This window comes from Camelus ferus, chromosome 27, assembly GCF_009834535.1.
Source record: "Camelus ferus isolate YT-003-E chromosome 27, BCGSAC_Cfer_1.0, whole genome shotgun sequence".
NCBI lineage: Eukaryota > Metazoa > Chordata > Mammalia > Artiodactyla > Camelidae > Camelus > Camelus ferus.
The window spans coordinates 22,437,657-22,453,991 of record NC_045722.1 but is presented as its reverse complement, the minus strand read 5'-3'; the positions used below and the strand labels follow the sequence as shown (position 1 = coordinate 22,453,991).

At 41.7% G+C, this 16,335-nt stretch overlaps 1 protein-coding gene across 1 annotated transcript in view; it reads left to right on the top strand.

Annotated features, from left to right (window-relative positions):
* Positions 1-16,335, top strand: part of TARS3 (threonyl-tRNA synthetase 3) — a 38,638-nt gene that overhangs the window by 21,177 nt on the left and 1,126 nt on the right. Inside the window, exons 11-18 of the mRNA XM_032469204.1 lie at positions 658-824; positions 2,504-2,666; positions 5,756-5,893; positions 7,870-7,947; positions 8,031-8,131; positions 11,692-11,796; positions 13,398-13,470; positions 14,980-15,094. Coding sequence (XP_032325095.1) covers positions 658-824; positions 2,504-2,666; positions 5,756-5,893; positions 7,870-7,947; positions 8,031-8,131; positions 11,692-11,796; positions 13,398-13,470; positions 14,980-15,094 — 940 coding nt within the window. The remainder of the gene's footprint in view (positions 1-657; positions 825-2,503; positions 2,667-5,755; positions 5,894-7,869; positions 7,948-8,030; positions 8,132-11,691; positions 11,797-13,397; positions 13,471-14,979; positions 15,095-16,335) is intronic.

The following is a 16,335-nucleotide window of genomic DNA, read 5'->3' as shown; positions in this document are numbered from 1 at the left end:
GAAGGCAAGTAAACATGGTGTTGGAATACAGAGATGTTGGCTTTTGGGGACAGAGCCGGACAGAGAGGGGAAGAAATGGGTGGTGGCAAAGGAGAATCACCAGCATGGCCCAGCCCTCTTGCTACTCAGTGTGCATTTTTGTCCTTTGCTTGAAGTTGCTTGTTCCCTCACGCAGTGTCCTATCAGCCAGTGTATCATCATGCAGTGATGTCAGCTCAGGGACAGCTAAAATCTAAATTGTGACGTTAGCACTGTCAGTGTTCAGGGAAGAGATGATGAAACTTGGTGGTTCCAGCTCCAGCTCTGTAGGGGATACAAGGTCTGAGTTGATCAGAGCCTCCTTCCTCCACCACCCATTCCATGTGACCCATGTTCTGCCAGATAGACAGAGCCTTCCGCTGGGGAGGGTGTTAGCTGCAGAGGCTGCCTAACTGAGCGGCTTCAAACGACAGAAATGGATTCTCTCAGGAAACTATACTGAGCATACATTAATCTTTCTTTCATGATAAAGTATTACACCTGCAATTGAGGACACATTAACCGTGAACTGATGTACGACATAATCCTGAATTTACAAATATTTGTTCACAGTGGGACTTTGCTGGGAATTGTGATCTGTCATAGCAGCCTTTAACTTTAAATGCACTTCTCTTGAAGGAGGAATATCACCAACGTAACTTCACAGAAGTGCTTTCGCCCAACATATACAACAGTAAACTCTGGGAAGCCTCGGGCCACTGGCAGCATTACATTGAGAACATGTTTACCTTTGGTATCGAAAAGGACACCTTTGCCCTTAAACCCATCAATTGTCCAGGGCACTGGTGAGTATTAAAAGTGAAGCAGATCTTTGCGTATGAGCACATAGCGGACTTCATCACAGTGAGCTTTTAGTGCTACTTTGCTTTTTGGAATTAAATGACTCCTTTAATCTGAAGAGTGATGGTGAGTAATCATCTTTACCAAGTTATTTCATTCTGGAGAATAAATTTACTTTTTAGAATGTGTTTGGTCTTTGGCAAGTGTGGAATGTTAGCTGGGAACTATTTAGTATTTTGTACTTTGCAGAGGATAATATTAGGTATCAATTACAAATTATTTTAATATTTCTCTTCCTAATAGTAATAAACTTCAGAGATGCATATTAGTAGAACATTGAGTTCTTATACCCTGTATGGGTTGATTATAACAAGACCAGTGAGACCATAATCAATAGATTACTGGATTTCATTGTTTCTAAGATGCCTTTTCCCCCCACATTTCAACATCCCTGAAATTGGGGTGCATCTTATAACTGGCATCTTAATGTTATGTCATATTTTAATTAACGGGCTGTTTCTTTCTTACTGGTACGTAAAATAATGGTGCACCTTACCGTCAATGTTATCTTAGAGTCTCTGAGTGAATGTAATTATCGTAAAGGCACTTGGTATGCAAATTCAGCCTTGTAAGAGAAGCAGATTTTACAATTGGAAGTGAACAAATACAGCTCTCCAGAAAAAATAACACAGCTGTTGAGGTTTTGTGACATACTTTCCAGTGAATTGACCTTGGAGGATAACTACTTAAAACGAACCTCTGAACATTGAAGAAAGCTTTCACTTTCGGTAAAGACTAAATTAAGAAGTTTAACTTGATGATAAGAGCATGTGAAAAATAGATATTTATCTTTAATTTTCTGAAAACTGATATGTAAATTTTCTGTAACCTCTTTTTCTTTAAACAGAAGGTGGAGGCTAACCTAGTGCTTTGCATTCTCTACAACCCCACGTTAACAGCTTCTTAACTCAGTTCCATTGGGCCCCACTTGAAGCTGTAGCCTGGGATTTCAGTATAATTGTAAGAGAGCTGCATGAAAGTAGAGCATGTACTTGTGTATTTTCATGTCTCAGGGTAAGGAAGCAGGACCACAGGGGCTTGGGGTGCGGGGACATGGGCGCCGGGGTGGTTTCTGCAGAAGAGAGGCCTTTTATCCAACGGAGAACATCAGCTGAGGGCTTGCAGTGCTTGGTGCTAGAAACAGAGATGATTAAGACCCAGCCCATCTCCTCCTGGAGCTCATGAGCAGAGCCGGGTAGGAACAAGTAGACAGACTGTCAGTTACAAAACAGTAAGACCAGGGTCAAAGCAGCAGCAGAGCCAGCTGCTCTAGGAGCCGGAGGAAAGGCTGACGAGCCCTGTCTGGGGAGGTGTCCGGGATGATCTACTTAAGAAGTAGCCTTCAGAATGAATTGTAAATGGTGGGTGGAAATTCACTGGTGAACGGGAATAGGGAGCAGCATTTCCAGAGGAGACAGTAGACTTCTTTCTCAGAGTGCTGCAGTGACATAAATTCAAGGCTCAGTCATTCACAGGAGAGGAAAAGATGTTAACTGGTGATCCAAGAACCAGAATAAAGTGTGTACAAGTCCTGAGTCATTTAATTATAACTTACGAACATTTAGACAATTACTTAATCTTCTCTGTGCGAAGTAACAGCTGTGTCTTATTATGTCTTTTCTAGTCTGATGTTTGCCCACCGTCCGCGGTCTTGGAGGGAAATGCCCATTAGATATGCGGACTTCGGAGTTCTTCATAGAAATGAGCTGTCGGGAACTCTAAGTGGCTTGACTCACGTTAGGCGCTTCCAGCAGGACGACGCTCACATCTTCTGCACAGTGGAGCAGGTGAGCAGGAACCTGGGGTGAAGCGTGGTCAGCATGAATCTGTACGTCGCCTTGGACACACTGCTTAATCCTGAGTCTCCATGAAATAAGGTGTTCAGTCTTGTCTCTGAGGTCCAACAGCTCTAACATCCTGTGATTCTCCAGTTTGGGTCAAAGATCAGTAATCTCTTGACATGAATTTTTTTTTCAAACGTACTTATTTTATTATAAAGGAACATAATTCTCTGAAAAATCAAACATTCTGTTTGATACAATTTCAAATTATTTTTAATGGTCAGTCACTAATAGAAATCAAAAGTAAAGGCAATTTTATTACTATACATTGGGACATAAATCACGTTGTTGTTTATCTATTATATATGTAGCAGTTTGTATCTGCTAATCCCAAATTCCCAATTTATCCCTCCCTGCCTCCTTTCCTCTTTCATAACCGTAAGTTTGTTTTCTATGTCTGTGAGTCTGTTTCTGTTTTGTAAGTAAGTTTATTTGTAACAGATTTTGGATTCTACATATAAGTGATATCATGTGATATTTGGCTTTCTCTGTCTGACTTCCTTTACTTTGATGAATTCCAGGTCCATCCATGTTGCTGCAAATGGCATTATTTTACTCTTTAGGTTGAGTAGTATTCTATACACCACAACTTCTTTATCCAGTCATCTTTCGATGAACACTGAGGTTGTTTCCACGTCGTGGCTATTCTAAATAGTGCGTGAACATGGGGGTGCATGTATCTTTTCCATTTAGAGGTTTTTCCAGATATATGGCCAGGAGTGGGATTGCTGGATCATGAGGTAACTCTATTTTTAGTTCTTTGAGGAACCACTGTAGTTTTTTCCATAGTGACTGCACCAATTTATATTCCCATCGGTATAGGAGGGTTTCCTCTTCTCCACACCCTCTTCAGCATTTATTATTTGTGGACTTTTTAATTATGGCCATTCTGACCTGTGTGGGGTGATACCTCATTGTAGTTTTGATTTGCATTTCTCTAATAATTAGTGATGTTGAGCATCTTTTCATGTGCCTGTTGGCCATCTGGATGTCTTCTTTGGAGAAATGCCTATTTAGGTCTTTTGCCCATTTTTTGATTGGGTTGTTTTGCTTGACATGAAATGTATTACTTTTTTCTTTTAAGCCTCCTCCAATTATATTAACCTAACTACATTAAGTGGACTATTTTAAGGTATTTGGTAGAATTTTGAATGTGTTTGTTTTTCAGTATTGCCTAAGAGTTAGAGTTTACTCTTTTAGGTTTTCATGTTATTTCAAACTAAAATTGTCAGGCAAAGGGCCACAATCAAATGGTTTGATCTAATAGACATTTACAGAACCACCCCCCACCCCTGTCAATAACAGCAGAGGACACATTCTTTGAAAGTGCACACAGGGCACTCACCAAGATAGACCATATTCTGGACCATAAAATGAGTCTTAGTAAATTTAAAAATATTTAATTCATACAAAATATGTATTCTGGCCACAGTGAAATTGAAGTAGGAATCAATGATAGAAAACTATCTGGAAAATCTCTTAGTCTTTGGAAAATGAATTATACACTTCTGAATAACCCATGTGTCAAATAAGAAATCAAAGGGGAATTAGAAAATGTGACATAGTTAACCCTTAAACAACATGGATTTGAACTACACCTGTGCATTTATACACAGTTTTTCTCAAACACGTGCTACAGTCCTGCATGACCCACGGCCATTTGAATCTGCAGATGTGGAGCTGCAGACACAGGGCCGACTTGTAAAGTGATATGCAGGGGTTTGATCATGTGGGGGTTGTTCAGGGGTCAGCTCTATACCAAATGAGGTGGAAAAGAGACACATTACATCAAAATTTGTGGGATGCCATTAAAATGGTACTTATAGGGGACACTTATAGCCCTAAATGCCTACATTTATAAAGATGTTTTCAAATCAATAAACTCAGCTTCTGTTTAATAAACTAGAAAAAGAAGAGCAAGTTACATCAGAAGTAAGCAGAAGAAAGGAAATAACAGCAGAGCAGAAATCAGTGAAATAAAAAAAAAAAAAGAAAGAAAAACAATGCAAAATACCAGTAAAACCAAAGGCTGGTTCTCCTGGAAGATCAATAAAATTCATAAATGTTTAGTTTTATTGGAAAAAAAAGAGAAGACACTAATTAAAAATATGAGAACTGAGAGAATTGATATTACCACGAATTCTATAGGTATTAAAAGAAGAATAAGGCAATATTATGAACAAGTTTATGGCAGGAAATTTGACAGATTAGATGAAATGGAACAATTGTTTGAAAGACACAGACTACCAAGCTTTACTCAAGGAGAAGTAGATAATCCGAGTAGTCCTGTGTTTATTAAAGACATTGAATTGGTAGTTAACAGCCTTCCCATAAAGAAAACTCTGGGCCGAGAAGGAATCACTAGTGAATTCTGCCAAACATTTAGAGAAGAAATAACACCAATTCTGCACATCCCTGCCAGGCATTAACAGGGACACCCTGTCTCCCCCACCTCATGCCCACCCCATACTGTCAGTGGAGACCTCGTAGGAGCCTGGACTTCTTCCCTCACCTAGCACTCCCAGGTGTCCCTCCACTTCCTGCTTGAGTGGTGTCAAAGGGGTCTGGTGGGGAGATAAGACTTTTACCACCACTCCACAGTAATGACCCACCCTTTATGAGCGTGTGGTCAGTAAAGGTCAGACACTCCCACCTCTCCCAGGCAAGGTGTCATCAGAGGAAGCCTACTAGGGTGCAGAACTCCCAGTCACCCAGCAGTCAGGAGGAGCCCCTTTCTTTTTTGGCCTCCAGGACACTTGTCACCGCAAAATGTGTGATCACTTATCAGTCTAGAGTTTCCTGCTTTTTTTTTCCCCTCTGCCAAGGGACTCCTATTGTTTACATGACGTAGGGTTTCCTGCCTTTGGCCCCGTGTCCCTCTCCTTTTTTGCCCAGTTCCTACCATTTGGCCTATGTCCCCTTTGCTCATATCTTGCTACTTGCCTGCTCTAACATTAGGAAGAATTTTTTTAATGCCATAAATAGATTTAATTTGATTTTCTATTTAAGGTCATTTTCATTTACTCTAATTTCAGATTGAAGAAGAAATAAAAGGATGCTTGCAGTTTTTGCAGTCTATTTACTCAACATTTGGCTTCTCCTTTCAATTAACTTTGTCCACAAGGCCTGAAAACTTTCTAGGAGAGGTTGAGATATGGGATGAAGCTGAAAAGGTAGGAAGAAACAAAGTGTTACCTTTGTTTTTGTGAATAAGGAAAATACCTTGCATGAGGAGGTGATGGTTTGCAATGGAAATTAAAACTTGGAAGTTCTGCGATAAATGTGGTTGTAGAATATAGTTAATCCAGTTTTTTTGGTTTTTTTTTCCTCTAAACAATGATAAGGACAGTCCCTTACGTTTGTCCTGCACTTTAGTTTCGATCAGATTTTTGTTCATATTCTTTTTAGTGCTGGTCCCTATTCACCAGTTTCATAAGTTTTTAAAGAAATCCTTGGGCTCCTTCTTTGACAGCTGTTCTGGCCTCTACCGCCGGAACTGACGTAGATCCATTAGCTCCTTGGAGCTGGATTAACCTCAGATTTCTCCTGCATCCATTTCCAGAGTTGCATTGAGTCATTAAGATCCCAGAGAACATTCCAGCCCCTCAGCCACACAATTCCAAGCAGACTGATGTGTCTGGAGCCCAGCACATACTGCAGTCCCAGCTCCCCAGTGCTCTTGGGAAATAGACTTGATTCACCTGGGGAAGGACAGACAGACAGCAGGGAGAAGAGGAGACCTTGATTTAGAGGCCCCAGAGACACAGTGGCCGCTGCCTTAATGCTCTCCCCCCAAACCTGGCCTTTCTTTGGTGTTTAATCCCCCAGGAGCCCCTGAAATTCTCTCTGTCACTTACCTGCTGCAGCAGAGCCTAGTTTGCTCGGACAACATACCCCACAGTCTCTCCTCCATTCAGAAAGAGGCGGGGGAGGGTAGCCTCCAGCCTGGGAGATGCCGTGACGCAGTGGCCTTCCCTGCTCCTAAGTAGAGGGAAGCTGCTGCTTCAGTAGGATTAGGGCTCCAAGGAGCCTCCTGGGATTTTGGCCAGGAGCGGCTCCTCAGCTACTCTGACAGAGACCCTGGAAGAGGCTGCTGGGACCCCAGGAGTCAGCTCTCTGGGTGACACTGGCCTTGGCCCCAAGACCTCAGCACTGCCTTCCCTCCCCGTCAGGCCCTTCCCTCCCACGTGTCATCCCCTCACAGGCACCAGTGTTGGGTGGTGACAGGTGTCTAGGTGGTATTTTGACAGTGTTCTGGCCAGGGACCTGGGAGTGCTCAGGTGCTCCCCAGAGATGCTGCTCTCAGGGAGCACAGCCAGGAGACCCCCAGAGCCCTTCGTCATACCCGGATGTGTGCCCGGTCACGTCAGGGCTGAGCGTCCTAACTGCAGCCTAGCTTGACAGACTCAATAGGGCTCAGTGTGAAGACCAAAGTGGGCCTCCTGCCTCCACACCCCTGCGTGTCACAGGGGGCAGTCCCCACCAGCCACATGTACAGCGGTGGAGGGGAAGCACAAGAGTGATGGCCAGGCCTGCCCCCTTGGTCTTCCTAAGCACCTACACATAGTGCACAAGGGAGTGAGGTCAGTGCTTTCTTGTATTTTAATGTGTGGAGGCCCCCACCCCCACACTGCAACATAAGGAGCTGAGAACCATGTAGGGCAGACGGGCCTGCATTGGCTTACGCGCCAAAAGTACCCCCTCTGACACTTACTGGAATTCACTGGAACAGTTTAGTAAATTATCTTCCCCCCCCCCCTAATTGAAATGTGTGTTTTGTTCTTTTTTTTTTTTTTCTGGGGTGTGTGTATGTTATTAAGTTATTTATTTATTCCATTATTATTATTTTTAATGGAGGTACTGGGGATTGAACCCAGGACCTCGTGCATGCTAAGCACACGCTCTACCACTGAGCTGTATTCACCCATTGAAATGCATATGTTTCTTGAGAGCTAACCATCTTAATCATCTGTGTGTAGGCCTTGCTAAGTAGCTGATTGAACACAGAGGTACTCAATAAATGTATGTTGAACTAAAATGCAGTGTAATTAAGATTTATAGTAACTTACTTGTTGGAGCTATATGACAAAAAAGGATGAAATGTACAATGCAGTAGAAGTCACAAATGTTCTTTTCTTCTTAAAAATAGCAACTACAGAATAGCTTGATGGAATTTGGAAAACCCTGGAAAATGAACCCAGGAGATGGTGCATTTTATGGTCCTAAAGTAAGTAGGCCATCTGCTTCCAAAGAGTAAATAGTAAAAGGCAAAGAAAACCTGCCTCTAAGCAAACATCATTTAATCTACAGATTGATGTAAAAATCAAGGATGCTATTGGCAGATCCCACCAGTGTGCTACAATTCAGCTGGACTTCCAACTACCTAAAAGATTTAATCTTACATATGTTAGGTGAGTGATGGAATGTGATAAATGATGTGGGACTGATATCTTAATTAGTTGTCATTTGAGCATTAGTAATACAAAAGCAAATGCTGGGGAACGTGTAGTACGTGTGCAGTATACCCGTGTATTTACTTAACCTGCCTGAAATCCTGTGTCAGATAACTAGTTTTCTCAGGACGTGGCGCAGTGGGGAAGGGAAGATACTTAGTAAGTGTAAGAGTAGAGATAGGGACAGAGTCCATGAAAACACGATCCAGACAGCTCAGTCTCCCTGACGTGGAGGGGAGGGCTTCATCCAGAGCTGACACTGGGTCTGTGTCTCGAGGGTGAGGTATTTGCCAGGGAAAGCAGAGTGGGGAAAAAAGGCAATTTCATCGCTGCAAACCAACAACTTCTCTTTAAAAATCTTGTTCTTAACACACAGTAAAGTTGACTTGGTGTGTAAATGTGATACACGTGTGTGCAGTTCTGTAAGTTTTCACATCCGTGTAGAGCAATGTACCCACCACCCTGATTGTGATCCATGTGCCAGCAAACTCCTGTGCTGCTCCTTTGTAACCTGTTAAGAGTGGCTTGTCATATCAAGGGTGTGCGTGACATCAGTGTGACTTTTCACTGGTGATATTAACCTCCATCACTTGGTTAAAATAATGTTTGCCAGGTTTCCCTGTAGAGTTACTCTAATTCCCTTTCCACAGTATGTTTTTCTAGAATTGAGATTTCTTAGTGATGAATATGCTGAGTAGTTTTGGAATGCATCCCTGACATTTTTAATATTATATTATGAGATACAGGATCTTGTTTAAATCCTAAGGAGATTGCTGATTTTTTTTTTTTTTTTGCAGCCACCACACCTGGTTAGGTTTGGGCTGTAATTTCCAACCCGCCCTTGGTGGCTCCAATGTTTTCGAAGGCTGTACAGCCAGCCCTCCATATCCATGGGTTTGCATCTGTGGAATCAGCCAACCTCAGGTGAATCTGCGGATATGACACCCATGGATACGGAGGGCCGACCATATTCACTGCATCGGGCCACTTTATATGAGGGCCTGAGCATCTGTGGATTCTGGCATCTTCAAGGTCTCTTGGATGGTATTTAGATCTGCCCTGTGTGTGCACCACCCAGGAGCCAAGTCCCATGTTCGGTTCTCAAGCCTTTCGTGTGCTGTTTGGGGTCAGATCTATGGGTGTGCAATTGGCCAGGTGCATTCACACACCCCTTTATGGGGTAGCTCTTCTGCGCTCCCTGCTCTCTGTAGCTGTTTCCCTGATACTTTCTGGTTCTCTGAAGTCCTTTCTGCAGTCCTGTGGCCAGGAACACTGAGGTTTTAGCTTCCCCAGTCTGCATGCTTTTTCCAAGACCCTGGCTGTGTCTGAGACAAGCATCAGGAGGCTAGAGAGAGAGAAAGCAACAGAGATTCACCCACACACCTGGGGCCGTGGCTGTTCTGGTCAGAGAGAAGGGTCCCCCTTTTTTGGAGTTTTAGGTGCCTTTGCAGTCTTTACGCCACTGTGGGAATGCCTGGGGGCTGGCGAGAAGAGAACGGAAAAAGGAACCAGAAACAAAATCCAGGACTTCCCCCCACCTCCACTCTTTCTGAAACTTAGGAGTTATTTTTGGGTTTTTTCGTATTTTAGTTTCTTGGCCAGAAAGTGAGGATTTCTCTCAAAGCTTTTCCTGTCTGCATCAAGTGTGTATTCTTGGTTTGGGGCTGTCTTTGAGTCCAGGCCACACAGACCGGAAGACATATCACAAAACACTAAGTGCTGGTTTGGTGGTGCTTCCGATTCTGGTCGTCTTCGGCAGTCCCCCACCATCATTCCCTCTTCTGAGCCCTCGAGTAGCTGCTCCTGTGATCTCTCCAGGGTCTGGGTCTGTATTCGGTGAGAGTGGGGTGGAGCAGATTCAATTCATTCTGCCTGGAACCAACTTCTTTTTGAAGACCGCCCCCTGATCTGAATTATAATACAGTCTCACAATATCATTCCTTTAAACTCTCCCCTTGTCACCACATCCAGTTTGAGATACAGGGTTGATCAGGTAATGTACTGAGATCGCTTTCACTCAAAATTATGAATTAAGGCAGAAAAGGACAAATTATTGACGTATTTTAAATCTAATCATTTTTAATAGAATATTTTGCTAATAAGATTCTTAGAATAAATGAACAGCCACCACTTGCCCAGGGTGTATGATTTTATGGATTGATCTCAATATGGTCAGCCAACAAAAATCTTATTTTGTTTTGGATTCTCCATCTTGTGTTTTGATGAATAGTTACTGAGAGTTAGGTCCCAGGAGAAGGTAAAGACTTGAAGAATAGTTGAAATGTTCTTACGGAGCGTTAGACCAAGATGTGAGAATAATTAAGAATCTCAGAGAATAAAGGGGAAAGCATAGAACTTTCGAGAGTAAATTCGGGCCTTTTGGAAAAGATGGTGTCTTAATGTTCATATTTGCAAAACCATCATTTCCCCAGTAACCTACTAAAATGAACAGAAAGAATTAAGGGTAGGTATGCCAAAGCGACTGAGCAAGTTCAACAAAATTTGAACACTGCTGGCCATCCAAGGAGGATGTGGAGGAACACAAAGTACATTTGTTGCAATAATGTGAAATTTATCTTTTTGGGAAAAGTGCACAGATCTTGGAGTGAATTACTTTATGACAGTTAACAGTCATAATTTGCTTTTTACATCTTTTTCTGAAAGGGAGGGGAGAATCCTCAAATATAAGGAGCATGTCATGAAAGTTTTAGATCTCCAAAGGAACTTTGACCAGTGGACTTCTGGAACAAATATCAGAAATGGTTTGAAATATGTTTGCAGTGGGGACATAGTGTTTACCATATGGCAGTGTGTTTGCAGTAGAAAGTGTCAGGAATGGGGTGCATTTGGACCAAACAAGATGGGCTGTGAATTGACATTTGGTGATGCTGAGAAAGGATCATGTGGGGAGTTCATTATACTATTCTCTCTAAGTGTGTGTATGTTTTCGGTGTTCTCTGATAACTAATGATTAAGTTACAGTAATTAAACAGGGTTGGTAAATTTTTTGCCAACCACTGTGGTCATAACTATTAACCCAAATTAATAGAATATCAACATATTCCATTACAGAATACAGAAACCTGTTTTCTCTAGTTTTTCAACATCTTTGATAATGGTTCAGTACTGTACTGGTGGAGTAAGCCATAGTTCAAAATAAAGTTAATTAAAAAAAAAACATGATTTGTAAGATTGCCTCTCAATATGAGAAAACTGTTGTAAGCTGATAGTTTAGAATAAAGATAATCAGCAGACTTGTGATAGAGATGGCAATCTAATATTATCCTGCTTTTTCCTAGCGGATACATTTCACTTCCCTTTGGTTTATAAAAGATACCATAATTTGTCAGGGAAAAAACTCTTTATTTCTAATTCATGGCACATTGATGCTTAAAGATACTTTAGGAGGAATCTCTTGTTTTACCTTGTTTGGAAATGTAATTTTTAAATATAGGTAAGAAGACAAAGTTACTTCTGAATCTTAAGAAAACACTTAAATGTATCACGTTCATTTTTAGTAAGGATGGCCATGATAAGAAGAACCCTGTGATCATTCATCGGGCCATTTTGGGGTCCTTGGAAAGGATGATAGCCATTCTCTCGGAAAACTATGGAGGAAAGTGGTAAGTGATGCGGCAAAGAAATCTATGTCTATTGTTCCTACAAATCATGTCTAAAAGCTGGGAAGGGTATAGCTCAGTGGCAGAGTGTGTGCCTAGCATGCGTGAGGTCCTGGGTTCAACCCCCAGTACCTCCACTGAAGATAAATAGAAACCTAATCCCCTCCCAAATAAAAAAAATGTGTAAAGATTCTATCTAAAAGATAAAGCTAATATGAAAAAATTGGTGGGTCTTGCCTTATAACTAGCAAATCTCCAAACAGCAAATAAAAAATTCTTATTGCATCGACCGGGCCAGAAAACAAATCAAAAAAAACAAAGACAGAGTGGCAGAACTCTATCATGTACCTTTTCTGGGAGCTCAGTGAAATTAAAAAGTCACCTTTCCACCTATGTCAAGCCCTTCAAAGACCTAGCTGCTGTCTGGAAAATACTTGGCCCCACTCCCAGGGTACCAATTTAAGAATAAAGGTATAAACACATAATGTTCACAAAGTGCTGCAGGTAACAGTCCGCGGGCATTTCCTTCCACCTCCAAACTAAATATTCATTCTGAGGAACAAAAAGGCAAACTTTTCCCCCATCAACATTGCTTATACCCCACTTTCCATCTTTAAAAGAATTTTTTTCATTTCAAGATAATTGTAGAATCATAACTCAGAGGTCGAGCATACCTTTCACCCAGTTTCCCTCAGTGGTGACATACTACAAAGCTATACCCAGCGTCGCTGCAGGCTGGGAAATTGACAGTGATGCCACCCACCAGCCTTATTCGGACCTCACCAGTGCAAGTATCTGGACTTGTGTGCCCCTCCGTCAGGACGCAGCACAGGTCCACTACTCTCAAGGATCCCTCGTGCCACCGTTTATTGCCACACAGCTCCTACCCCACCCCTGTCACAGTCTCTGGCAGCCACTAACCTGGTCTACATCCCTGTAATTTTGTCATTTCCAGAATGTTACACAAATGCAATCAGAGCATGCAGCCCCTTGAGACTATCTTTTTCTTTTTTGGGGGGGGGTGGGGGAGGTAATTAGATTTTTACTTATTTTTTTAACAGAGGTACTGGGGTTGAACCCAGGACCTTGTGCATGCTAAGCATGCGCTCTACCACTGAGCTACACCCTCCCTTCAAGACTGGCTTTCTTCAAGCGTAGGATTCCCTTGAGATCCATCTGAGGTGTCTCACGTGTCAGTCATTGGTCCCCTCTTACTGCTGATAGTGTTCCATCCCATGGATGCTCCGGCTGGAGCATTCACTTGCTGGAGGGCACTGGGGTGTTTCCAGCTTGGGGCTGATAAAAAGCTGCTGTTAACGTTAGTGTGCAGGTGTTTGTGTGAACTTGTCTCCGTTTCTCTGGGGTAAGTGCCCAGGAGGGAGGTTGCTGGATCAGATGGTAAGTGAGGTTTTTCCTTTCCTTTCCAGTCAAAATGCCCAGTTTACCTCTTTTGTCTACTCTACTGTCTTTTAATCTAGGTTGCTTTAACTTCCATACTGAACCACCTCTCTTGTGAAGACTTACTTAAAAAAAAAATCTTTGATTGTTTTTTAATCTTGTAATAAATGGTCACTTTGAAAGTACATATTACTTATATTTTTCAGGCCTTTCTGGCTGTCTCCTCGCCAGGTAATGGTCATCCCTGTGGGGCCAACTTGTGAAAACTACGCACTTCAGGTAAAATTGGAGACCTTTAAAGTACATAATCTTGGCATGTGACCTATAAGGGTCATTGACTTGGAATGTTATTCATGCCTTAAAATATTGCATAACCAACACATTAATTTACGACCTCATGTTTTCAGTAGTTGGGAGTAACACCTGAATCACGTCTGTGTAGCTGTATCAGAACTATTTTATTCATGTTTTTGAGGAATTGGTATTTTAAACATCTCATCGTTACTCTTTTCCTCATGACTCTGTTAGGGAAGGATACTTGGATTATCTCTTGCTGCATAATAAATTACCCTAAAACTTGACAGCTTAAAACAAGCATCCATTTATTTATTTTTTAAAATTTATACTTAATTGAAGTACAGCTGATTTACAATGTTGTGTTGGTTTTAGGTGTACAGCATAGTGATTCATTTATACATATATATATATATTCTCTTTCAGATTCTTTTCCATTATAGGTTGTTGCAAGCTATTGACTGTAGTTCCCTGTGCCGTACAGTAGGTCCACAGCAAGCCTTTATTATCTCACAGTTTCCGCGATTCAGAATCTTGGAGCAGCATGGCTGGGTGACTCCAGCTCGGGGCACCGTGTGAGGCTAGAGGTGTTGGGGGAGCCACTCACCTCATTGTGGGTGCCCACCGCCTCACCTCACAGGCTTCTCAGAGGTCTCTGGCATGTCCTCCCAGCCTAGGTCTCAGCCCTAAAGGGCCCTCATGTCAGAAGTCACACGCCATCACGTCCGCCCTCTACTGTGGACACACAGACCACAGCATGGAGGGAACTACCCAAGTAGTCGGGGTACCGAGTGGGTTACCTTGGAGGCTGGCCACCATACTATGTAATAATAAATGTGTTTCTCAACAATCCCACTCCTAGGCAGTAACCCAGAGGGAATTCTAATTTGAAAAGACATGCACCCCAATGTTCATAGCAGCACTATTTACAATAGCCAAGACATGAAAACAACCTCAAGGTCCACTGACAGATGATTGGATAAGATGTGGTTATATACACACAGTGGAATACTACTCAGCCATAAGAAAAAATAAAAATAATGCCATTTGCAGCAACATGGATGGACCAGGAGATTATCATTCTAAGTGAAGTCAGACAGAGAAAGGCAAATTCCATATGATACCACTTACATGTAGAATCTAAAATATGATACAAATGAACTTACTTACAAAACAGAAATAGACTCACAGACATAAAACAAACTTATGGTTACCAATGGGGAGAGGGAGTGGGAAGGGATAAATTGTGAGTTTGGGATTTGCACATATTAACTACTACATATAAAATAGATAAACAACAAGGTCCTACTGTTCAGCACAGGAAACTCTATTCAGTATCTTATAGTAACCTATAATGGAAAAGAATCTGAAAAGGAATGTATGTATGTGTATGTATGACTGAAACATGCTGTACATCAGAAGTTGACACAACATTGTAAACTACAATTTTTAAAAATGAAAATAAAATAATAAACATGTTTCATTTTCTTGTAGGTATCCAGTGAATTTTTTGCAGAAGGATTCATGGCTGACGTTGATTTAGATCACAGTTGTACCCTCGATAAGAAAATCCGAAATGCACAGCTGGCTCAGTATAATTTTATTTTGGGTAATCTAAATTTGTATATATTTTCCCAAATGCTTGTTTTTTCACTTTAATTCCAAAACAAATAAACAACAACAACAAAAAAAACCAAAGTAAGGAATATGGTATAACTACCTGATTATGACAAATAACTGTTGAATACTTACAAAGAAGAATCTGTGGTCTTCCTGGCTGGGTATCCTTTGCTGGAAGAAGAGTTAGAAAGTTTCAGGTGAATCCTATAGTGTAGTGTTACTAGCAAGAAGTAGTATCTCAAACCAACAATGAGAAGTAATTTGGAAATGATCTTATCAGTAGAATTATACACTGTATGTTTCAGCCATGTGACGAGCCTGAAATACTCTCCTTTGCTTTTCTGGTTTATTAGAAATCTTCAGGATTATGCTAATGAGTGGAAAGGGGTCAAATTTCAGATGATCAAAAGAAAAGAATCAAGTGAAAAAAAAAAAGATGTCCTTGAGGCATATGAAAAATTGGATGCAGAATCTAAAATTTTGACTGTAAAAATGATTCAAAACCAAGGGAAACTGATACTGATATGCCTGCAGGCACAACATTGTTATCTCCTGGAAAGTTGACAGTTTCTGCAGAAGGTAAAATAAATACACACAGGGTTGCCCTGTGAGCAGTTTCTCATCAAAAGTGATGCTTCAGTCAGGCTTCTCGTGGTGCCAGAAGTTTCAAATTGGCTTAGACTATGATGAAATGTGTTGGGTGTCAGAGTGTCTGATGCCATGGACTGTAGAATTAAATAGCCAAACCCCTAGAGAAGTAACTGAAGCAGGGAACTCACCCGTTACCAGGACTGTTTCTCCCCATTTCGGTTCCCTGTTTTGTTCTGGTCCTTCACGCTCCCCTTGAATATCTGCTTTATTCCCCTTACTTGCTGATCAAGTGACCAAGTTCTTCCTTTCACCCTGCAGGAAACATGGCTGCAGAATTCTGCATCAACTCATAGTACAGGGCACTAGAGAGAACACACCTTTTACGGACATTCCAGAAAGTTCTGGTTGGGCATGTGCCTGGCGCCTACCCTTCCATTCATGGAGGATGCCAGGTGGAGTGAGGGGGTCTCTAAGAGCTCTGTGCGCCCATTTGTGCCCCAAGACTGCAAAAGATGTTCTTAAAAGTGGACAGTAGAGAGAAGATGAGAAGTCACTCCTTGCCTCAAGAAACTTAGTTATTAGGCTGATATTTAGTGATTGATAGTAAGAAGAAAAACTCAATAACAACGTGTCACATGG